This window comes from Abrus precatorius, unplaced genomic scaffold, assembly GCF_003935025.1.
Source record: "Abrus precatorius isolate BTA unplaced genomic scaffold, Abrus_2018 Scaffold4, whole genome shotgun sequence".
In the NCBI taxonomy this organism is placed as follows: domain Eukaryota; kingdom Viridiplantae; phylum Streptophyta; class Magnoliopsida; order Fabales; family Fabaceae; genus Abrus; species Abrus precatorius.
Window position 1 is genome coordinate 1,034,981 of NW_020874384.1, and position 25,244 is coordinate 1,060,224.

General features: G+C 30.2%; 3 protein-coding genes across 8 annotated transcripts; 1 reads left to right on the plus strand and 2 right to left on the minus strand.

Moving 5' to 3' along the window:
• Positions 1 to 3,626: 3,626 nt before the first annotated feature.
• LOC113865447 (VQ motif-containing protein 4-like) lies at positions 3,627 to 5,073 on the plus strand. Its single transcript, XM_027499995.1, has one exon. It carries the CDS (start codon positions 3,780 to 3,782, stop codon positions 4,509 to 4,511), a length of 732 nt encoding a protein of 243 aa, XP_027355796.1. The 5' UTR covers positions 3,627 to 3,779; the 3' UTR covers positions 4,512 to 5,073.
• Positions 5,074 to 8,131: 3,058 nt separating this feature from the next.
• Positions 8,132 to 14,712, minus strand: LOC113865012 (probable bifunctional methylthioribulose-1-phosphate dehydratase/enolase-phosphatase E1). Of its 6 annotated transcripts, none has more exons than XM_027499319.1 (12): positions 14,457 to 14,703; positions 13,418 to 13,559; positions 12,821 to 12,916; positions 12,219 to 12,338; positions 11,849 to 11,938; positions 11,477 to 11,653; positions 10,928 to 11,083; positions 10,436 to 10,585; positions 10,265 to 10,366; positions 9,883 to 9,992; positions 9,683 to 9,801; positions 8,132 to 8,928 (listed from the first exon to the last, which is right to left on the minus strand). In XM_027499319.1, exons 3-12 carry the CDS (start codon positions 12,905 to 12,907, stop codon positions 8,837 to 8,839), a joined length of 1,203 nt encoding a protein of 400 aa, XP_027355120.1. In that variant the 5' UTR covers positions 12,908 to 12,916; positions 13,418 to 13,559; positions 14,457 to 14,703; the 3' UTR covers positions 8,132 to 8,836. The 6 variants fall into 6 exon arrangements, with proteins under 6 accessions (XP_027355120.1, XP_027355115.1, XP_027355117.1 ...); XM_027499314.1 differs by having other exon boundaries at positions 8,620 to 8,928; positions 13,423 to 13,559; positions 14,457 to 14,712; XM_027499316.1 differs by having other exon boundaries at positions 8,777 to 8,928; positions 11,504 to 11,653; positions 13,423 to 13,559; positions 14,457 to 14,712.
• A 7,681-nt stretch (positions 14,713 to 22,393) lies between these two features.
• On the minus strand, positions 22,394 to 23,866 carry LOC113865536 (early nodulin-like protein 2). Its single transcript, XM_027500162.1, has 2 exons — positions 23,524 to 23,866; positions 22,394 to 23,349 (listed from the first exon to the last, which is right to left on the minus strand). Exons 1-2 carry the CDS (start codon positions 23,690 to 23,692, stop codon positions 22,604 to 22,606), a joined length of 915 nt encoding a protein of 304 aa, XP_027355963.1. The 5' UTR covers positions 23,693 to 23,866; the 3' UTR covers positions 22,394 to 22,603.
• Positions 23,867 to 25,244: the final 1,378 nt, after the last annotated feature.

The following is a 25,244-nucleotide window of genomic DNA, read 5'->3' on the forward strand; positions in this document are numbered from 1 at the left end:
TAATTTAAGAGGAGCATCCTTATGTAACCAAGTGGAATAATTCCATTACCAATATCATTGATTGATGATAACTTTGAAATTAGTATTTGTAAAATTTCGTAACCATAAATGTGTCACCAATTAGAGTTAAGGAACAAACCCAAAAGAGAAACATAGTCATTTTCAGAAAGTAGATTATGACTTGACTTAAATTTACAATGGTGTGATTTGTTGCTGAAGCTGTTCATCATCAAAGCTAGTCATTGCATGCTGCCATCTGTTCGTTATAGTCATTTCCCACTTGAAGGTGCCCATCGTATCTCTCACTTTCTGTCTCAAAACTATTTTCCACCGTCAAATTAAATTGTTTTTATTTTTTTCCCTTTTAGAATTTTTAACACAATAGTTATCATGGTAATCTGTGTGTCCCTGGTGATTTTGTTCCTCTTCTATGAAGAATTATTATCTAAAAATAAAATAAAAGTTTAAGATTAAGTATAAGAGTTTTTAAATTTATACAAATAACGAGTTAATAATTTTAAATAGAAGATGGAAAAAGTGATTAAACAATCCAAATTAAAATTATCCTTTAAACATAGTAATATTTAAAAAAAACCAGTGACTTTCATGTTGGGTTACTCTCCCCAGTCCCCACCGTTTGTCTTTTTCTCATATTTTAATATGGATTTTCTCGTGTCTAACATAGTTTCCTATAATTGATAAATAATTAAGTTCTTTTTTTAAATATGATAAATACGGTTTGACTCCTATTTGTGTTGAAATAGACTTTATTAACATAGATACAAATAATTTTAATTAGTGAATCTTGTTAATCAGTGTTTTAAAAGTATCAGTTAAAAAAACAAAAACATTTTTATTAAAATTTACGTTAGACTGTATTAAATATCATCAAAGGAGATTTATTTATTATATATTCTTTTATAGAATTAACAATTTAAAATTTTAAAAAATTGAAAAACATAATATTATGATTTCGTAAGATATTCTTAACTAGATTTTAAGTTGAATTTATTTATTTATTATTTCTTTAATTAATACTTTTATTAGCAAGACCAACTTTAAAAAGAATAATTTAAAACTAAGTTGAAAATTGTGCACCGAAAAATGTATGTCCTCTTTTAAACAAGGACTATCTTGTCCAGAGAGAAAGGTAACATAAATTTAAATTGTGATTAATAATAGATTAACTATGATAGTTATCCATAATTAACTTGGATAATGGTAGTGTCAGATTCCCACAAGTGGTCATGCTGCAATTTGTTTCGAAAAAAGAACTAATCACTCACAAATCACAATCAAAGTAACATAAGTCTTAAATTATGTTAAATTTAAACATTTACAAGTGATAATATTTTATAATTTTTAAAATTAAGTATAAGTTAAGAAATTAAAATTTAAAATAAAATCATTTTATTGAAAAGAATAAAGATGTATTTAATCCTCATATTTTTTTAATAAAGAATATTATTTGTCAATTTTCTTAAGTAATTATTTAACAACACTGATTAATAAGACTCATTTAATGAAAAAATATTTTTATATTACAATAACATATTAATTACAGGTTATGTTGTGTTTTTTTTTTACCCTTGAAATTGCCAATTTATTACAATCACTCAGAAAACTTATCTAAACTGTGCCAACATTTCTGATTTGCTATATAACTGAGAAAGGTAGATAATTAGAAGTAAAAGTGGAGTTAGCTTCTTGCTTGAAGCATTTTGCTATAAGTTTACTAAAAGAACTTTTCTTCTTGATGAATCTTTGACTTTTAGCATTAGCCCAGCCTGTATGGTACAAGTGTGATAATGATATTTTGAAAGGGAACAAAAGAATTAACTTTTTGTCATCATTTTCTTTCAGAGAATATCAAAGAGGCAACTTTATATAAACGAAACTATAAATTCAATTGGTAATCACTCAAATATGTAAACAATAATAGCACAACCCATGTAAAATTTATAAATCTTTTAAGTATAATTTAATTGAGCATTTATTTTTAAACAGTATATAAAAATTTGTTATGAATTTAATTAGAAAATTTATTAAAAAATAAAAAAAAACTTAATTTGATAAGTAATAAAATAAATTATTAAAGTCATAAACTATTTTTATAAGTTCTTGACAAATCTTTTTAAACACTCTTTCATTAAAGTTTTTATTAAAATCACATTGAGAGTATATTATTATATTTTTTAATAAAAAATATTTAAAGTCCCCATCCAATATTTTCAAAATATTTGTTATCATTTACCATTTTTTATATTACTTATCCATATAATAAATTTTTATATCTTTTACAACTTTATTTTGTTTATCTTTATCTTTATACTATAATCATCTTATCTCTTGTCTTTAGAAAAACATATTTCAAAATGTCCAATTATAGAAAAGAAAATTTTAAAACTAATTGAGAAGAAAACTAAATTCAAGACATCTATTGACAATGAAAATAAAATTTAAAGAAGCCCAGATATCTGTTCTTAGTTTTATCTTTATCAGATAAGTTTTTATATATATTTTTTCTACCAATCCAATTTTTTTTCTTACTTTTGTGTTCTTGGGATGATGAGGTTGCAAACTTGAGTTGAGAGCTTTGGTTGTGTAGGCGTGTTGTGTTGTGCATGGCAAAGTTGTGTTCGGATATATGATTATTTGTATTGGTTCGTGCAATGCACTCTCTGTTTGAAAGTGTAGAAAGCATAATCTAAGAATGGGATGTGTGTTATGATCAAACATGTAGCTATCATTCCCAATCCCATCACTAATACAAAGAAGAGTCTCTGAAGTCAAAGCCACTCATATATTTTAACTCAATAATCATAACTTTCCCCTATTGCCAGTGGTGCGCCACAGATGCTCATTGCCAAAAAATTCCTAATTCTACCATCACAGATTCCTCTGGTACATAAGCATGAGAGATGTAATATTTAAGCCAAACAACAATTCATGTGATATTAATTTATATTTAATTGATATATAATTTTGTGTTCCATAATTAGTTTACAATATTTTTACACTTTTCTTTTTTTGTAAAAGATAATCTTATTTACTATACAATATAATACTAAACATAAACGCCTCTTCTAACAATGATCCAAGCATTAGTTCAATATTTTATAAGAAACCACACCTTTCCTCTTGACTCAGTTCAAAGTAATATGTTAAAATTGTTAACATATGTATGAGAAAGATTATTTGTAAAATATTTATCCTTTTCTATTTTTTAAAACTTAATATAACTATTTTAAAAATAAACCAAACCAAACGCATATTTAATAACTTAATTAATACAAAAATAACAATAATGACTAATTACCATACCATCAATAATTTAATAACTATAAATTATAAAATTTAGTTTACATGATTGATATTATACAGACTAGCTGTAAACAAAAGGACTTATATTCTAACATTACCCTTTGTGTCTTTATAAATCCCAAAACCGTTGGGGCCACTCTCTCTCTCACACACAAAAACACTTCCAAGCTTCAGTGCCCCACCAAAAGGGCACAGTTAATTTAAATTTTCAAGAGACAGAGAATAAAATTAGCAAAAGAAAATGGAAAATAGTATAAAGAAAGAAGAGAGTTCCAACCATAACCAAAACAAAACACAAGCAAAATAAGCAAGCATCCTCTCTTTCTTCCTTTCATCAAGCCTTGTTTTTCACTCTTCCATACATAACTTCTCCAATTTTGATCCAAAGTACCCCAACCCTTTCCCTCTTTTCCTTGTTCTGGAACAAATCACAAATCACCCTAAACCCCCCATCAATGGAAATCAGCTTAAGACTCCAAGACACAGAAAACCCATCTTCCATGAACTCTCCAAGAAGCAACCTCAACAACTGCATGAACAACAACAATAACATTGGCATCCAAATCCCCACCACACCACCCCTCACTCCAAAAACCATTACCAGATCTGACTCAACCCCTTACCCTACCACCTTTGTTCAAGCTGACACATCCACTTTCAAACAAGTAGTTCAAATGCTCACTGGCTCATCAGAAACCAAAAAACCACACACACAACAAGATCCAATTCCACAACCACCACCACCACCACCAACAACAACAACAACATCATCATCATCATCTAGAAACTTCAACATCCCACCAATGAAAACAACACCAAAAAAACAACAAGGGTTCAAGCTCTATGAAAGGAGGAACAATAACCTCAAAAACACCCTCATGATCAACACCTTGATGCCTAATTTCGTGCACAATAATTCAGGGTTCTCACCCCACAAGCAAGAGATCCTCTCCCCCAGCTTGCTTGATTTCCCTTCCCTCACTCTTAGTCCTGTCACTCCATTGAATGATGATCCATTTGACAAGTCCTCACCTTCACTGGGAAGCTCTTCAGAGGAAGATAAAGCCATAGCTGAAAAAGGGTTCTACTTGCATCCTTCTCCTATGTCAACTCCAAGAGAGTTTGAGCCTCAGCTCTTGCCTTTGTTCCCTATGACTTCACCAAGAGTTTCTGAGTCACCTTCTTGAAGAGCCAAAGAGATTAATTGTTGTGTATCATCATCATCAGGCTATGATTTAGATAATGATTAATTGGTTTTCATATTTGATTTTCAATCAAAAGGAACATAGCATGCTCAAATTGTAAACTTTGCTTCCTTAGAGTAGTACTAGTACTATGACAATATCATAATTAGATGAGTTTTTTTTTTCTCTCTTTATTTGAATCTGTAAATTTTCTCTTCATGTTCCAATTTCTGTTACAAAAACCACATAATCTAATGGAATGATCATAACCCTGAGAGGGTGTCCCAATTTATGATCATGTGTCCCAATTCAATTTCACACCAACCGCTGAAGAGAAGTTATGAAGTGACACAGAAGAAGGCAAAGGGAGGTCTAGGAATCAAATGAGGAAGAGTGCTTGGGACACATTTTTACTGCACAACAGTGTTGTACTAAGGACTTAACCATATCCTATGTCTCTCATCAAAGATGGCTGTACCCGAAAGAAAGGTGGGTGGGTCCAACTCAATGAAGGTTGAGGGGGGTCCGTCTTCTTGGTTATGCAGTTTTTAGTCTCAGTAGTTTTCTAAGCAACTCAAACTCACTCATAGTCATGTGTTTTGGCTTTTGGTTTTCTTTGTCTGACTCCTATTGGAAGAAAAGGCCATGTTTCTGTATTAGTTCTCAAGTTCCCTTTCAGATCAAGTAGTAAAGTAAAATCTTTTTTTTTTCTTATTTTTTAGTTTTATTTTTAGGCAAATGCTATCTACTATTTAAAACATTAATTAAAGAATATATATATATATATATATATATATATATATATATATTTAACATAAGTTTTAATACATTTCATCATATGAAAATTTTATATTAATTCTATGAATTAGAGTACTTGATAGTAGAACCATTATTTTTAAAAGGATTATATTTTGTAGACAATGACAGTACCATAGTTGGAGTTGCATCACCGGGCCTATGTAGGTACTGTTCACTCAAATTGTTCTGACTAGTAGTCCTGAAACCATGCTGCTATTTCAGTAGTGAGAATTTTTCTGCAGTGGGTGCTCTGTTACCAGTACTGTGGGTGACTCATACTAAGCACTAGGCAAACATAAAGCCAAGATTTTCATGTCTTGCATAGACTTTAGAGCAATTTGAAGGAAAATTCACATGGATGGTATCCGTAAAAATTAAACAAGCACACGAAACCAAAAACAGGTATGAGGCTAGTTTGAATAACTAAGGTTTCATTCAAATTGCAACAAAGGGAGAAAGATATTGAAAAAAAAAAAAAATGCAGCAAAAGCGAGATATATGTATGGCTCAACAAAAAATTAAGAGCTTCATTAATAGTTGTGATCTGTGACTGTTCAAAGATTTTTGGAACAGGTAATCTAAGGTCATCTTTAAGGGGATTACCTTCCTTAGTTTTAGAAAAATTAATCTGAGTTTCTTATAAAATTAATCGAATTTTATATATTATAATTTTATTTTTGGGTTGTCTATTATATTACTTTTTATTTTAATTTTAAAGAGAGAGAAAAAAATGTGAGTTGTACCATATTGATGCTCTAAGTACCCTTATAAAGCAATTCAAGAATCACTGAATTCAGATTTCAGAATATTAAGGTCACATATTAGTTTAAAACTATAATTTATAACCAAAAATTAAACCAACCTCCACTGTTCCGTATCAATTTACTGTTTTACTCCTTTGACTTATTTATTTTTCCTTATGTTGATTTAGATTTTTATAAATTGTAGTGGGAGGCATTGAAATCAAGTAGCATTGACAAACTGACTAGAGGGAAGTCTAAAGAAGAAGAAAGGGGAAGTGGGACTTTTGACATAATCATCATACTTGGAGAAAAAAAAACAAAGGTAATAAAAAAACCATATGTAAGTAACAAGTGCAGAGAATATGTGATGACTACCTTTTTCTTTTCTTCTACTTTTTAGACTTTGTTTTGTTATTTAGGTACATTTAGGTTGGACCCAACTGCTAGTGCAAAACATAGTCAAGAATTATTTTCTCCCAATTTTTATTCAACTAGGGACATCTTTTAGTTCCGGGGTTTCTGATCCACTTTTTTGACAAATATGGCAGCTAATTAGGTCCTCTAGAAAAGGAACAAGCTACTAAGACCACATGATAAAGCACAAAGGAAACAGGTTTCAAGGACCTTATCAATACTGTTTAAGAAAAAATCACTTCCCATTATGTTACACAACAACACATTTTTGGAGTGTTCTATGATGCTTCCAAAATTTGTTGGATGCTCCATCCAAATTATGCTTATGGTTTTTATAATTTAAACCTGATATGTAAGTTTATTGCACTTTAGCCCCCTATTATTATTAGGGTCTGTCAGCTTTGCACAAATCTCCAAAACTAAGAAATGGGACCGCATTCTTTTATTTCTATATGTAGGACTTCGATTTTTATATAGTATTAATGTAATTTTTTTCTAACTTATATCCCACGATTTGTTTATATGTAATTTAATAAATTTGATTATATCAAGAATTATATTACGTATTAAAATTATTAACTAATCTGATAATATATAACATTGGACGCTAGTAAATTTGGATTAACTTATTTTGTTAATCCTTAAATTATTGTAAATATTTTAAATGGATTTCTATACTTCAAAAGTTTTTATGAAGTTAAAAACCCAGTCAGATTCCTAGCTAAGGCTTTATTAAGTATAGCAATTTAAATAAGTATGAGACTTACTAAATAACTGAACTAGAAACTTAGTCCTTAAATCATCTAAAAACTTTTAATTGGGTCTCTTTACTTAACAGAACTCAATTTAAAATAATTTATAAGTTTAGAAACTTAATTGTAAACTTTTTAAATGATTCAGGGACTAACAATTCAATTTGACATGCATGATGTACTTAAATACATCAATTTAAAAACCATGCTAATACCATCACTACAATATAGTTAATATGAATATGTCATATAAATCATTTAAGTATATTTTTGTTATTTGCTTGAAGAATTCTAATTTGTTTGAGCAAGTCCGGTTTTTTAAATTTTTTTCTTAAGTGATTTGGTTGTTTTTTTTTTTTTTTTCTCTTGTTATTATAGAATTCTTAATTATATTTTTCATTTTCAAAACTAGCTTATTTCTTCAACTTTTCCTTCATTTTAGTGCATCATAGGAAAAAATAGCATTCAGGATGTTGCTTCATTTTACAATAGTGAGTATACTTATTCTAACACTATAATAATAACAATTGAGGGTTGTGTTATCTATCTATATTTAATATTTATATCTAAATCCATATAGTAAAATTGACTTGGTAAGTATTAATGATAATATTAATTATTAATTTTTATTTGAGAAGTATTGATGACAATACAAATAATTGTTAAAGAAAATTAAATTAAAACAGAATGAAACTATAGTCAGAGAATTATTTATACATAATCCGAATCTGTTTATAATTTGAAAATATTTTAAACGTAAAAATTTTATCAAATGTTAAATTGACTTAAAATGATAAAATAAAATCTTATATTACAAATTATATAAACTTATCGTGTCTTAAAACCACTAACATGATAAAATAAATTTAACTGGCATTATTATAAAAAACTTATATTATGAGAACATTCCAATTAAAATCTAATTTATAAGTGCAAACAGTTAGAACATGATTGCAGCAACATGTCTTTATCTCTCAAGGTTCGATGTAAGACTGAGAAAGCACACCTAATATTATGACTGAAAAGGAATCATATACTTCGAACCTAAACCTTAGAAGAAGACTAATTAACAGCGTCTTCAATATCAGTACCCATCATAAAAATCAGTTTCATTGTCCTCTTTACAATAATTGGGTGGTTTCAACTGTTCAGACATGTCTGGTGCCAATCATAAAATTCAGTGTCACAAAATAAAGCAACATGAATTGCTGGGTCTACCATTCAAGAAATTTCTCTTGCTGAACTATTGATCATAGATTTATGACACATGACCTACTCAGTTATCTTTATCTTTTGAATTCAGCAAATCTGAATCTCTTTGGTTGATACAAACACTAAAAACAAGATGGTCCATCAAAAAACTTATTTAAATTCCAAGACAGTTGCTTTAAGACAACAAATATAGGCAATGAGAAAATTTGGATAGCTGCAACGCCAACTTGAATATGCCCTTAAACAAAAATAATGAAAATCTAAATTAAATAGATTTTTATCAAGTTATAAAAACAAGGCAAGTAACAATGCAACTTGGATCAGATCCAGCAATATATCACACTTTCTGAGGTGGAATCCATAGCTACCATGCCTCACTTAACATAGTCTCAGATGACTGCATCTACTCTTATATCTCACAGAAGGAACTGATTGTCTTGAAACCATGATTTCCAGGGAGAGGCGCATTTCCAGGTCGAACAGAAATTATCACCTCCAAGCCTGAAACATGGAAAATTGTCAATGTGCATACCAAATATAACTAATATATTAAAGCTTGGAGAAGTTCTCCTTATACTCTTCATACAAACCAATTGAGAGAATAAATAGCACAAGTATGACTTGTTTGTACAAATACATCAAAAGGCTGTATTGCATTTACTGAACCAAAAACGATATCAAGTTCATACTTTTCATGTTTCCTCAATCGGGATGAAAGATACTGTCTTGCCTATTGCTCTCAATTATTCACATTTGAACAGAAATGTTCACTTTTTAAACAGTAGTGCTATTAAGTACAGATGGTTTCAGTAGGAATTTTCACGAATTCAACAGTAACCAATCATGGCGAGTATTCTGTGTTAATGATGTGGGATAAAAACCCTTTGGCCAATCGTATTTAACGAAATAAGCACTAAAAGTTCATATTTGTACAGAAAAGCATTCTCACTTTTTAAATTGAAGATTTTTACACAATTATTTGCCTATAGAAAAGAAAAATATTATTCAGACATAAAAGCAAAAAAGAAATCTAACAATTCTGCACGAAACATTGACTATAGTTCACCATTGTATTACACTTAAAATAAAGTTTAGTGTTGGTTTTAGGGAAAAATAATTGACTCAAACAATGCCAAATGGGAAGTACCAAGGACAGATGATTAGGAAAATTTTGTGTAGGAAATTAAATTGCTCCAAAAGCTGCTATAATATCAGTACCTAGTATTTTCAATATATCAGGTTGTAAGGCACATACCTGCTGCCTTAGCAGCTGTAGCTTCTTGATAAACATCAGTTACAAACAATAGATCTGATGGCTTATCAACACCTAGTGATGCAGAAATTTCAGCATAACTGTGTGTCTCTCTTTTGTTACTGCAAAAGAAGTTTTGCATGAAATAGTTCACTTTAGACAGGCATTGTCAAAAAGCACATTGAGATAAAGTGAAACGTTACCCCACTGTGGTGTCAAAAAAGCCAGATAAATATTTTCTTAGGTCCCCATGGATTGTATGTCCAAATATTAGTCTTTGTGCCAACCTGCTACCACTGGAATATATGTATACCTGTTGCACAGATTAGAAATAGAAATTAAAATGAAATAAAAATGTCTTCCAGACATCAAAAACAAGCATCCAAAATGTGATTGGTATTTGTTCTAGCCATCAGATAGGAAAAAAAAATGTCTTACCCTCAACAAACTTCAATCAAGGTTAGCTGTAAAGTGTTTGCAGTTAAATGAGACAGAAATGGAAATATAATAACAAGGAACAGAAAAGGAAGATAATTATCAATTTGGAACAGAAAGAAGTACAGAGCTATTAAAAGAAATTGCAACCTTTATGCCCAAGGCATGCCACTTTTCCAGAGCTTCTGGTACATCATCAAAAACTATTCCCTTCAATTCATTATTCTCATAACCAGTTTGCCATATGTGACCCTGCATAGCTAAATCTTTCAAATTAAAATTCAAGAAAGAGCAGAGTTTTGCTAAATCATGTTTAATTACCTGCAACTCTTTCAAGGCAGTGATCTTTCTATCTGCTTTAATCATAGCTTCTACATTAGTTACTAATGCGGCAATGACTTGTTCTTTCCCAGCATCATCAAGGGGGATAGGCACAGCACCTGCAACCCCTTGTTCAAGATCACTTTGAACCTATGGTCATGGTGCAAGGAATTCAAGTGGTCCAAAATCTTTGCATGTAAGTAACTAACTAACAAGTACAAAAATAGAAAATATAAAACCCTCTGAAGAAAAATAAAATAAAATAAACATGCCAAACTACAAATTCAAAGTGAGTTTTTCTATATAATAATGGGCAGAGAACAAAGGGACAGCAGTTGAAAACCACAATCCGTTAATATCCCAACGTATTGGTCAATGTCATATGGCATAACCATCTAGAATACTGTTTTACAGCTCATAGTCTAACCCACAACAGGTTCCCATTCCATAATGAAAAAATAGCATAATCATACAACTCTACTACAATCTTACTTGTGAGCGAAGCAACTTAAGATCAGCTTGGGTCTCAGGAGTATCATATGTCATAGATAGATGCCTCCCAACATTTTGACGTGCATATGGGAAGAGAACCTCAGTAACAAATGATATGGGAGTAGTAGTTCCTTCAATGTCAAGAACAATGCAATGCTGCAAAACAAGGGAGAGAGTAATCAACTATTGAATTTGAAACTACCTGGAAAGACAAGTGCAGTATATGTCAAACATCTAAGGAACTTATAATCCGAATTACAAGTCAACCAAGCATTTGATCTTGTTCACGAATTAATGGAATAATAGTATAATATCATTGAAAAGTTTAGAGGTCTAAAGTTTTAAATAACAGTTTTTCTAATGTATACCCAAGGGCACAATAAAAACCTACATATAGTAAGTTTTTATTAGAAATCACAAAATCTAATGCATTGATAACATTAAATACTACACTTTTCAATAAATATTCACTATTTATTGATTGCTTATTGTATGCACTTGGACATGCATTAAAAAGACCATTTAAATAAATAGAGAATATTATCTCACTGGAAATGGATCAATTTCACCATTAGCCGTCTTTGTCTTAGTTGATGTGTTTGACTCTCCAGCAAACTTTAGACTCCTAATGCTTCTTTGTATTGGACCATGATCTGGAGTAGACCAGTCCAATCCTAGTTGGGAAAGTTTGATAGCAGCATCAAAGAGATAATGATAACACTCAGCCTGGAGGAAAACCACCCATTTACAAGTATTAGTGAATAGTGATAAGGTAAAAACAAGCATCCCAAAGACATAAAAAGATCAACATTTTCGTCAGGAGTATTATAAGTTCTGGATTTTCCATGCAGAAAGCTCAAACAAACATAATTTTGTGTGTGATTCCAATCTCTTCCTATGGAAAACACAAATTACACAAACCTGAGTTTTAGCACTGATCCATGAGTCTCCCCAAACATATATTCCATGGTTGCGTACAAGTACTGCTGTAGTTTTAGGGTAGGCTTCAATCTACAAATTGGAAGAAAAGATTAATTATATCACACATAATGATAAGAAAAAAAAAAAAAAAGAGAGAGAGAGAGAAAGAAAAATATCAGAACATCAGATGAAAAAAATTATCACACAAATGAAAACAAGAAATGGATTTGTGAGTCCAGAATCCACTGGGAAAATGGATGTGTTGTCCAAAAACCAAGATAGCTTTAACAAAATCGAAATAATTTGATATCAACAATTTTGTAAATTCATACAATCAGAAAGTTGGAACAATTTTCAAAACAAAACATACAGCTTTAGCTAGAGATTCTGTGAGTTCATATTCATAGGCTGTGTTCTCTATTATGGGGACCACAAGTTCATCATAATAACCATGCCCTTTGATTCCTTTTATCATTTCCATGTGAGTGATCTGCAATATGTGAAGACAACCAGAATTAAATCAAAATAACAAGAGGAGTAACTAACTACTTAAAAACACATTCAAGAAACAGAACCACAGTATACAACTACTTCAAAATTATGTTTGGCATTGTGAGAGTACTATCTAATAACAATATATGAAAACCACAGTCCTAACCTTGGTCAAAAGGGAGAGGGAAAATTGTAAAGAATAAAAAAGACAAAACAAAGATGCAAGGGAATAAGGTTTGCCAGGTGCCATTTCCAATTCCCATGTGCACACCAAGAATTGAGCAACGAACACTCCACAAATTCTTATGCCCAAGCAATGAGATGATGTTACATGATTTAGATTCACATTTTATTACCAGTTTCATACCATATTTCAGAATCAAAAGGTTACATACAATTATGTATCATAATTTTGAATTCAGATCTCTGACCTTGAAACACCACATGTTTACAGAAAAGCATCCCCCTACAAATACTTACACGAAATTCATTTGATAAAGAATTGAGCATTGTTACAAGACAGGATTCTATCCCATGACTGTGGATAACTGCCCCAGCATCACGCATTTCATATGCCTGGAAAGGTAGAAAAGGGAAATGCAAATTAATTTCCAACCTATGCGAGAAAATATTTTAAAAATTTACAAAACATGCAACTTCCAAGGTCAGCCTACTGTGGAGTTGATAAAAGACAACCTATCCAATGAAAATTTCATTATCAGACTCATTAACAAATAAATCAATGAAAATAAAAATATATTCTTTTGGAAATGCAAACATACAGAGAGGTTAGAACATCAAAACTTTTATCAACATAATGAATTCATTTAGTCATAAATAACAAAAATCTAGAACCCCATCCAACTACAATACTTTGTTCAACAGCATCACCTGAATTTCAAAATAGTGGTGACATAAAAAAAAATTCTGATAGCATTACATACGACTACAATTTAAATTGTACATACATTAAATCGATATTGGGCAGTATCATGTCATGAATACCTTGAAATCTTAAATAAAGAAGAATGAACATATTAAACTTTACAGTAATCATTCAGTAGAGCATCAACTAACCTTACCTTCATGAAAAGTGGACCACAATCAGAACACTTGGGAGGTTTATGTGGGTAAGGCTTGGGAGATGGCGCAGACAAGACTGATCCAGTGTGGGATAACACATACATGTCCTCTGGTTCCATTCTTTCCTTCTGAACACCTGCACCAAAGAAAGACACAAAATGCAGCTATGATCAATACTCACTTTAGTTATTGTCAATAACTAAACCCACCAAAGTGACAAGAATAAGAATGTAACCAAAAACTAAAATAACAATAAGGGTGCACTTGGGTAAGTCGCTTAGTTAAGTAATTATTCAACAAGCTCTTTTCACATGAGAACCTATGGCATGAATTTGATTATAAGGGTATGCACAGAAACACAGCTTAATTAAGCGCTTATTCAATAAGCTCTTTTTACACGAAGACTTATATATTTAACCTTAAAACCTGTTGGAATAAGCTGAAAAGAGCTTATTCTCATAAGGTATATTGAGCAACTTATTAAAATAAATTGAAAAGAGTTTGAGAGTCATAAGCTATTTCCATAAGCTCTTTCAAACAAGACCTAAAATTTACTAGAATAAGTTAAAAAGAGTTTATTTTGATAAGGTATAGTAATGATGCATTTGGGTAACAGTTTAATTAAACATTTATTCAACCAACTCTTACTTCATAACGAGTTTATATCACAAATTTGACCATAAAACTAATTAACATAAGCCGAAAAGAGCTCTGCACACACTATTTCAAACGCACCCGAAGTTTATTGAAATGAGCAAAAAAGGTGAATTAGCATAGAGACACAGAAGCCAAATAAAGAAATAAAAATAAAAAGGTGAAAACTAAAGAGGTGAGAGGAGTAGGAAGAACAAAATAAAGTATGATCAATATAATATATAGCATCTCAGTCCATCTCATGACCAATAACTAAATTAACCAAACCCACCAAAGTGACGAGAACAATCAAAGGTGAGTTACCATAGGCATATGGGCATACATAGAAGAAAATGGTGGAAAGGAGAAATATTGAGAAGAGGGTGAGAGAGGAATGAACCTGAAGGGGACATGAGTATTAGTTGGTGAGATTTAGGAATAGAGTGATCATGAACTTTGATGGTGATGCTGCCACCAGTGCCTGAGACCCATCCAAGGTTGTAGAAGTGGCGACACAGTTCTGATATCAAAGTTCGTGTTTCCTTCACTGCTTTTCCTTCAAGGTATGCCTGTGATGCCACGCTTTCCGTAGAAGCAGCCATGGATTCTAAACACACAAAGAGAGTACTGTGAGTAATGTCGCCGATCTCTAAGAGAAGGAATTCCCACGGTGTTTATTAGTTTTATTTTCTTTCACGAAATTTAATTTATATACAATATATCTATATATAATATTAAATTTCTTCAATTAAATTATTATATGACATTTTATTTCTTTAAAAAAATTATCGTTTTATATATTATTATTTATTTATTGTATATGCATTGATTTATTTGTAAAATTAGTGTATTATGTTTCCAGGAGTGAATTTGACATATATTAATTTACTAATCTTTTTAAAGTTAAATTTTAACTCTAACTAACTTAGTTAAATTAAAGAATTTTACATATGAAAGAAAAATTAAATCATAAATTGTAAATCGCTAATTAATTAAAGAATAATTAAATAGTTAATATAAAAAAAATTCAGTACAATTCCAAAAAAATAGATTCTTTCTTTTGTTCACAGTATACTAACTACCTTAGTATTAGTTGAACAACTCACTGTACTATTGAGTTAACCTCGTTTTAAAAATTATTAAGAGAAATTTTTAATAAACTAAAAAAAAAGAGTAGTTTCTACTTAACACCAAAATGAATTAAAGCCCAAGATACCAAAAAGAAATGAAATCTAAGATTAATCGGTTAAATCTAAATTAAATCACTAATTTAAACGAACTAAGAAAAGTACTGAATATAAAACAGTAAAATCATAACATAAACCATAACAATAACTAAAACACAACATAAAACAGTAAAACCATGTGTTCATGCTTTCCTTCCCATGAATTTATCTATCATATCATCTACTCTTCCTCTTCATCATTTTCTTGTCTTTCTTCAACTTCTTTCGTATTTGCTCTTGTATGCTCGAGATTTGAGACTATTTTGATTGTGGTCTTTGAGATAATAATGTTTCATCTTTGTTTCATTCATTCCAACTTTTCCACTTCTCTTACAATCCTGGATTTCTTCTGATATGCTGACATCATCAACATTTCATTAATAATTTGACTTCATTAATAAAGTAACTTCAACTTCAGCTCCAAATTAAAAGAGTTGTATCTAAGAAATTGCAGTGATCTTTTGGATGGAAGTTTTCGTGTCACCCTTGATCTCACCGCTGATCGGTTGAAATCATTGGTTGTATTTCATTGGCTTTCTAACTGCACCACCAATCTTCGTACACTTCATCTTGTAGATGGATTTGGTGAAAATAATGAACTCTCTTGATGTTCTCCATATTGCTTTGGCAACATGTGTGCGTTGCAGGCATTAGGCATCTCACATGACAATTTGAGTGGAGAAATCTCAAGCTTCATTCAAAACTCTTCATGGTGCAATAGACACACAGTTCATACATATTGGATTTATCTGGTAACCGGATTACAGACATGCCACCTAAACGCATTGGATTGCTATATGAGTTGGTGGAACTAAACATGGCAGGGAATTCTTTGGAAAGTGACGTCACTGAGTCGCATCTCACTAATTTCTCCTAATTAAAAAGGTTGGATTTTTCATACAACTCATGCCTGAGACTAGCACCTTGCAAGTTGGTTACGAGTTTTTCCAATTGGCTCAAGACTCAGTTTTCTATTGGATTTGGATATTTCTGATGTGGGCTTCATGACTCCAAACCATAATGGTTTTGGAACAACTCGCAATATATGAGACAAGTGAATGTGTCTTGCAACAATCTATGTGAATCCACGGCTGCATTCTCTGCTCTTCTTTATGATGCTATTCAATTTCTTAGATACTTTAAAGGCTCTTCTCTTCTGAAGATCTTCTTCCCAACCACTTCTTTGCATCTCAAGGTTTTTAATGACTCTAATTGAACCAGTTGATAGTGATACACACGGTCAATCAATGGCATGAGGGGGCATTAGACATTACACACCATTCAGAGATTATAACATGATACATGTATCTTCATGATTTATTTATGGTAGAATGATGGGATGTATGGGGAGTGAAGGTAGCTCCAAAGTTAATTACAACAAACAATTTTGGACGAAAAGGTTATTTAATTGGTTAATCATGTAAACTTCATTAATTGAACGGTAATTCTGCATTTAACCATTCGTCATACCAATTTAATTGCTGAAGAGATTTTCTAATTTTAACGGTAATTTTTTTTATAAACATAGTCCTCATTCTGTATGTATAATCCGTTCTCATGCCTGCTGTTGGATTTTGTAATTTTTTTTATCATCCTTCAAAATTAGACAAAAAATAAAAAGCAGCTTCTGCTTGTTCTGGGCTCAATTTTCCGGGCCTGGATAGATATATTCTTACAAATCCTTGCCCCAAACATCTCGGCCCATTGCTCTAGGCATGGGTTGTACGACACAAAGTCAATCATCAAGCATCATTTGATTATCCTGTATTTGTATTGTCAAATAAATGTTAGTATATGCTAACTATTTATCATCGGGTAACAGTCATATAAAAATTACCATATAATATGTACATGTAGTTTGCTTTTAGTAGGTCTCATTCCTTACATAAATTTAACCCAATATTCAATAGTATATATTGAAAAAAAAAATTATCCTATATAAGTTATTTGCATTTACTGTGTTGCTAAAATTTGAATGCGAATCAACCCAATGTGTTGTTTTTAATGATGAGAAATGAGTGTTAAGTTGTACCATTTGCTTTTGAATGAAAAGGAGGAACTCATATTCAATGTTTTCACCATGGATCATGGAACGTTGAAATGGTCAGTTTCTTGGTTTGCCTTGGTGTACATTTCAAATACATATGTGATCACGAAATTAAACAACGTTGTAAAATCTAGTTCTAAGCTTCTTAACTTTGAAACGCAAATAAATGACCTTACATTATAAATTTATGAGAACACGTGTATGAGAAAACTTAAGAGTACTTAAGAGAGCATAGATTTTGATAGTTGGTATGCAAAACCAAATATTTCAGGTTTCAACGTCAGTTATGAAATTATTCACATCACGTATGAAGTGATGAATACGATACAATATACAAAGAGTCAATAATTCAAAAGAAAAAATAAATCAATGAAAATGATAGCAAACAGTGATTCAATTAGTCAAAAGCATTGACCATCAATTCAATGCCGAGTGGTGAACAATTTACCCCAGAAATAAGAAATCTATTGGCATTGGACCAGATGCGATTGTTAGGGTTGATGGAGGAACATTGTAGATAGAAATGTCTGTGAACCCAAAAAAGGTCACTAACACATAATTAACTTTGAAGTGATTGGCAAACCAGTGTGAAGCCAACATTTGTCACCTTTACAAAATTTAAATAAACAGATGTAAAAGTTCTTTTTCTTTTGAAATTTTATTTTTAAAAAATAATAAATAATAAAATATATTAAAAATAAAGAATAAAAAAGTGCAATTTTTTATATTTTTTAATTTAAATACGCGGCAATGATTGTGAGAACTAATCACAAGTGATTTCAAAATTTTGAATTTATAGTATTAATAATACTTTCTTTGGTGTAAAATTATTTGGATAAAGCATACAAAAGAAAAAAAACCCAAGTCACATGGTACTCAAAACACACAACATTAAATCATTAATTTCATCTTATTTTATCAATCAATAAATATGTTCGACTAAGCATTTTTTTTTTCGAAAAGAAAAACAACAAATTAATAGGTTGTCTCGTTTTAAAATAGATCACGGGTGTCACCTTAACCGAAGTTATATTTGACGTACCAATTAAGAATGACATTGACATTTTTTAAGAAGAGATTGACATTATTAACATACGATGATTTGTGTAAAAGAAATTCACATTTTAATTTCTTTTATATGATTAACTTATTGTTTTAGGTTTGATCTTAAGATTAATATATATTAAAATAATATTATTGGGAGACATTTTTATTCTGCACGCTTGAACTTATTAATCTCTCGTTATTATCACTAAACATCTTGCTATTTTAAACGTAGCAAAATATATTACTTTTAACAAAGAAAATTTATATATCTAACCCATGCGAAAAAATAAACACTATATGAAAACTGTAACATAAATGCAAATTCAAAATACAAGAATCGCCTACAATTCAAGGGAACGAGGGAAAGCGATTTAATGGCTTATGATGATGTGTTCTTAGGTTCATGAGTACTTCATGTGACTTTATGGTTTGCAATTGTAGATTGTGACATCTCCGAAAATTTTGTTTGATAATTCAGTTGTTAAATAAAATTAGTATTTCTTAGAATGGTGGGTTAAGAGCGAAGGAAATTAAAAAATTGTCATTCAATTAATTGAAATCATTTCACAATTAAACAAAATAAAATTAAGCATAAGTTTAGCAATATTTTAAAATTAGTGAAGGAAGAAGGGTTGGCTAGCAAGGGTAGAGAGTTCACAATAGAAACCCAACATGAGAACACCTGCATGATTGTCAAAGGCACCTAATCATATTTTTTCTCTATTTTAATTAAACCTTTTATATTTCATAAGCCGAGACTAATTAAAACCAACATGAGTAAGTTTAACATATTTTTATTGAGTGTCCTTCTTTAATACCCCTACACGATTGGAAGTTAGAAGCATATCCTTATCAACTTAATTGAAGCTGCGTGCTTGAGAAGAGGCCATTTGTTTAATGATTCACCATTCACTTATATATATATAGATTGTTAATAACAATGTTTTATATATGAACGAAACGAGTTTAAATTAATGTTGTTTATTTATTGGATAGGAAAGGTTTACAACTTTGAATTGAACGTTGAAGTGTACATGAAACACTTTATTTTGATCATGATCACTCTCTAAAATGACTTGAGATTAACTCCAAAGACTTATATTTCAGAAAAACTTGATCATCCCTTTATATTTATTTTGTTAGATATCAAGATAATGCTTTTAGAGTTTTAGTATAATTTTAATTTATCTTGAATTTTAATTTTATATTATAAAAAATTATATATCCAGTATCTCCTTTAAAATTATTAAATATGAATTTAGAAATTTCCTGGCGTAGAGATTACGCGGAAATTTTATAGGAAAGCAACTAGTCCTCTCTGCTAATTAAGTTGACCTACACGTCAACTGCAAAATGCCAATTGCTTATTAGTTGGAAGACTTTGATTAATATCATTCATTACTCTTTCTTCCTCCGTTCATAATATGAGAAAATTCTCAGAAAGCCACAGATGATTCATTTATATATAAGATATTTTTAAATGCAACAGAACTTTTGATTAAACAATACTTCAGACTTCTCTTTTATTTAGAAAATAGTATGAAAAGGTCAAATTTTGTCTGAAATTGTCGATTGTTGTTTGCGCATAAAAAATAAAAAAGAAGCATGCTGCATTTAATCTACTTGTAATGATAGTAACAACGCACCTAATGAGTTTTCGTGGTTTAGGCTTTTAGGGTCAACGACGACTATTTACATTGGAGGAATGAACGCCACACACATTTAACTCCTTTTAGAGTAAAATATTAATATACCCTTTCTTTCAACTCTCATTTATGATTAATAAATTAGATGAAAGTCACAATGTTAAATTATAACTGAAAATTATTAAATATTTTTAATATGAATTATTTAAGAACCTACAATAATCAATAAACATTAATTTTTTTAGTAATTTTGTATGATCTAAACTTAAAAAATATACTTGCATCGAATATCTTTGAAAAGAAAAGAACAAATTTGTAAATGATGAGTGGGGTCACTATGCCAACACAGTGAAGTATATGTGGTGAACCAACTCGATCACAACTTTACTGGGAAATTGATGAGATTGGTTATTTGAATGGTCATAATCTGATAGGGGGCCATTATCATATGCTTAACACTTAGTATATATGCTTTCAGCTGGTTGGTAAGGTCCCAACTTTTCCCCACACTGTAAAAGCAACTTCCATAAATTGTATATCTTATGAACGGTAAGTGCCATAAACACATTTACTCTCCAAAATGGCATGCTTTTTGGATGGTCCAGTGGCATAAAACATGGTACCTATTCATCGTCAAGTCTCCTGTAATGCATTGTTACCTCTCAACACACACACACACACACACACACACACACACACACAATAGTTTTCATTTGTATACAATTTATTAATAAATTGATTCAAACCAATTCGATAGTATTCATTATTTAAAAAGTAGCTAAAAACCATTGATGTTATCTAATTTCTTAGAAGGATATATAATAGTTAGAGATCACACTTTAATCGTCCCTACCACAAACCTTCATAAAAAAGGATGAGATGACATTACTTTTCACTTTTCTCTTATTATGAGATAATAATCAAACGGTCAGACCTAACAAACACACATTTTGTTCATGTTCCTTCTTAATCATACTTCTATTTTATAATATCCAATATTTTTTAATGAATACAAAATTATTTTATTACTTTTATCATAAGTTAAAATGAGTAGTTTGTAAATAAAATTTGTAAAAGGATTATATTATAAAAACAAATTGTAGTGTTTATCTATGGTGGTTAGAGTTATTAAAATGCATTATTTGAACTAGTGAGCCAAATCAATATATATAGTGGGTTTTAGTGTGTGAAGTTGTTAGAAAATGACCCATATGTTATTTAAGTTTTTTCTTTTTATCTGATTCACTTAATTGAGTTAATCTGTTTTTTTATATTTAAATTATTTCATTATTATAATTATCTGATAAATGTTAAAATAAAATAATTTTTTTAATTTATAAAAAAAGTAAATATAAAAGTTCACTTAGTAGATATTATTCATTAGGTCATCTGTATAAATTTTTACTTGTACGATATTGTTTTTTTGGATTTTTATAACTTTTTCAATTTTTTTTTTGGTTAAATCAAGTTAATATTTTATTAATTCATAAAAAAGATGATGAATTAGCTCACTCTTAAATTAATTTGTGATGGATCAACTTGAGTAAATGAGTTGGCTTGTTTCAGTAACTTTTGTAAAATAAATGTTTATCTATATGTATTGATAATGGATCCATGTTTTGACAATTTTTTTAATTGATTTTTCTAAATCATTATTACGGAAAGTCAAATCTCAAGAGAATTTGACTTCTGTATTTTAAAATTTCTAAGTCTTTTTCTATGTCACAAAATTACATGGAAAAGAATTAAAGATTTATTTTAATTTTTAAATGTTTATTATGTCTTTTTTTCTCTTTTCTAATTTATTATTATTTTAACTAAATATAAAAAATTAATGAAATAATAAATTCAAATATTTGATAAAAGGTAAGTTAATTAATTAAAATATATTTCTATAATTTAAAATATTAAATTATTTTTTAATATTTTTAAATTTTGATTCTGTTAATTTTTTTACCTAATATTTACATGTAAGAAATTTGATAAAATTAAAATCTTATATTAAATATGAAATTAGGACTTAAAATTAGAAATAAATTTTTTATTTTGGTAAATTTTGATATTTCAATTAATAATTTATGATTAAAATAATTCAATTAAGTCTATTTATGACAATTTGAGTAAAAAAAATAACAAATTAAAGGTTTTGTAAAAATTAATGCATGAAACTGCATTTATTTCATTTCAAATATCGAGTCTTAAATGTTAAAGGAAACTAAAAAAATTTAAATTTAAAGTAATTAATAATACTAAAAATAAAAAAATATTAGCCAAACACAAACCTCAAAACTATTAAAGAGTTTAAAACTATTTATGCAGAGTCTAATCTATTTAGATTGCTAAATACAGTGGCATAATAACAATGGTATCAAATTAAAACCAAAATGAATAAATCATCATATCGAGGGTGAAAAGGAAAAAGCTTATTAATCACAAAATCATGCAAATAAATCATATCGAAATTCAAAGTGAAAACAACAATGATCAATAAAACCCAAAAGCAATTACCCCTACACATGTCCTAATATAATAACACTCAACAGCCATTAATGTCTACCGTTTCAATTTCACAAGGAATGATTCAATAACGCAACAGCGCAACACCAACACCCATAGTTAGCAAATACACCCAAAAGCTTGAAGGAGCCACAGATGATGAACCACCGCTTCCCGGTGGCGGCGCCGTTGAATTAGACGCTGGCGACGGAGTTGGTCCCGTCGGAGAAGAAGGTGACGGTGTAGGCGGAGACGGAGCTGGCGGGGAGCTTGTGGGAGACGGAGCCGGCGGGGAGCTTGAGGGAGACGGTGATGTAGTCGGCGACGGAGCTGGCGGGGAGATAATCGGAGACGGAGAGGGTGATGTAGTTGCCGGAGACGGCCCAGGCGTGGAGGCCGTCGGAGACGGAGTTGGCGATGTGGCTGATGGAGATGGCGAAGGTGATTTTCCAGTCGGTGCCGGAGACGTCGCCGGAGGTTGGACGGTAGGTGTCGGAGAGGGAGATGAAGTCGGAGGTTGACCCGCCGGAGATGGTGAGGTTGGTGGGGACGATGGTGGTGGGTTTGGATTTGGAGACGGGGAAGGTGAAGGTTTTGGTGGTGGTGACTGTGATGGTGGTGTTCTTGGGGACAACACAACAACGATCAATTTTTGACCCTTTCCACAGTTTCCATCTTTTCCACTAATGAAGTAGAATGGTCCTGATCGATCAAACTTGAACACTGTGTCTCCGTCTTCAAATTTCTTAACTGGCTTTGTGTTATTGCAATTGTCATAATCATCTTTCTTCACTTCCAAAACCGAGTCTGATCCCTTCTTGTACTTGAAAACTACCATTAAATTAAACACATACACCCCTCAATTAGAAACCATTAATACACAATAAAAATTTCATTTTTAATTGACACTATAAAACAAAGTGGGTATATCATATATGCACAAATAATAAAACAAAAAAACATTTTGTGGGTATGTGGGTACTTGTGTTGTGTATATCTAATTACCTATTGTGTCATTGATTTGGAACCTGTTATTTCCAGCCCATTGATTGTAACTCTGGGAAGGGTTTGGAACCCATCCTTGGCTTCCCCCAACAGTAAATTGGTAGGCTTGGGAGCTTGGAAGAAGAGTGAAGAGAAACAAGAAAAGGCAAAGAGGGGTTTGAAACTCCATTAGGAAAATGGTATCTAACAGATGGGGTGGATTGTGATGTGGGTGTGTTTATATATATAGTGTAGAAGAGTGGTGTGATGCACGAAGTTTGAGAGGAAATTAGGTGGTGGAGAGGTAATGGGAACTGAGAAGGAGCAACAACGATGATGAAAGGATTGAAATATAAAGGGAAAGAATTTACTCTTTATTACGATGAGGTGATATATGCAAACAAAGTGTGTCAATTGCAAGAGTGTAACGTGGGGAAGATTATTGCTGTTGATTTTGTTCTAACTTTGAATGCCATACACTTGGCGTAATCATAGGATATAATATAGCTGTTTAAGGAAACCTATTTAATTTCTTGATTTTTAGGGTGGACAATTGGACATGGTCCTGTGAAAGAAAATAAAATGTTAAACTTGCAATTAATTATTTGATTCTTTAAATGCCATTTATTTATATTCAATTTTATTTTACTTTTAAATAAACTAAATTTTAAAATATTATGATATTAATTACTTTTAATTTAAATTTAATATTTATAATTAAATGCGATTGCATCGCATTAATAACATACTTTTTTTATTATTATATTTTTTGTAATTTCTTTCTAAAAAATTAAAAAAATATATCTCTTTAATCTAATCTAGTTAACATAATAAAGTATTTATTATTCATAATATTTTGTTTTTAACAGCTTTATTTAAATTATTGTACAACTAAGCACAACATCGGTCCAATAACAATACTAAATACTCTTAGAATGTGACAGATTTTGAATTTATCCACACGAATATGCGTCTTTCTTTTTTGTTCCTATTTGTTGTGATTTATTTTATTAGTATATATCTTAAAATAAAAAATACAGAAAAAAACTGAAGAATTATAAATTTTTATTTAAATCTTAATTTCAAAAAAGCGCTACATATATTTTAGTTTTTATTTTATTAAAAATATTTTTATTTATTAAAAAGTATACATTTTTACTTAGTGAGAGAAAATGTTTTACCTTTAGAACTTGTTGCAACTTATGCACCTTAAAAATGACTTTATTAGTTTACTAAATTGTTCATGTGCATATTTACTTTTGGTTCTTTCATTGGCTTTATTCATAGAATCTTTTAAATTAGTACCTTATGTTTGTATATATACATACTCTCAATTAGTCATTAAAAGACATTGTGAGATAGTACTAGTTTCAAGGTTAATTAGTTGAATAGTAAAACAAATTTTCATGATAAAGATATGTTGAATGCTATTATTTGAGAACAATATTTGAATAATATTTATTTTTAAAAGAGAGTTATCACTAATTAGTTAATGTTTAATTGCTTTCTTAAGCTGTTTAAAATCCTAAGTAAATACTATTGCTTCAAATTCTTTTCTTTTTGGAGTATTATAGTTCTATTTTTTAAATTCTCCTCATATTCTTGAGAAGTATATTATACATTAAATTATAGATTGTGCTAATTTTAGAGTAATTTAGAAAGTTATAAGATTCCTCAATTTTGATGATTTTTTAATTTTTACAAATAATGTTGTATAGCAAATGTCACAAACTCAAAATTAA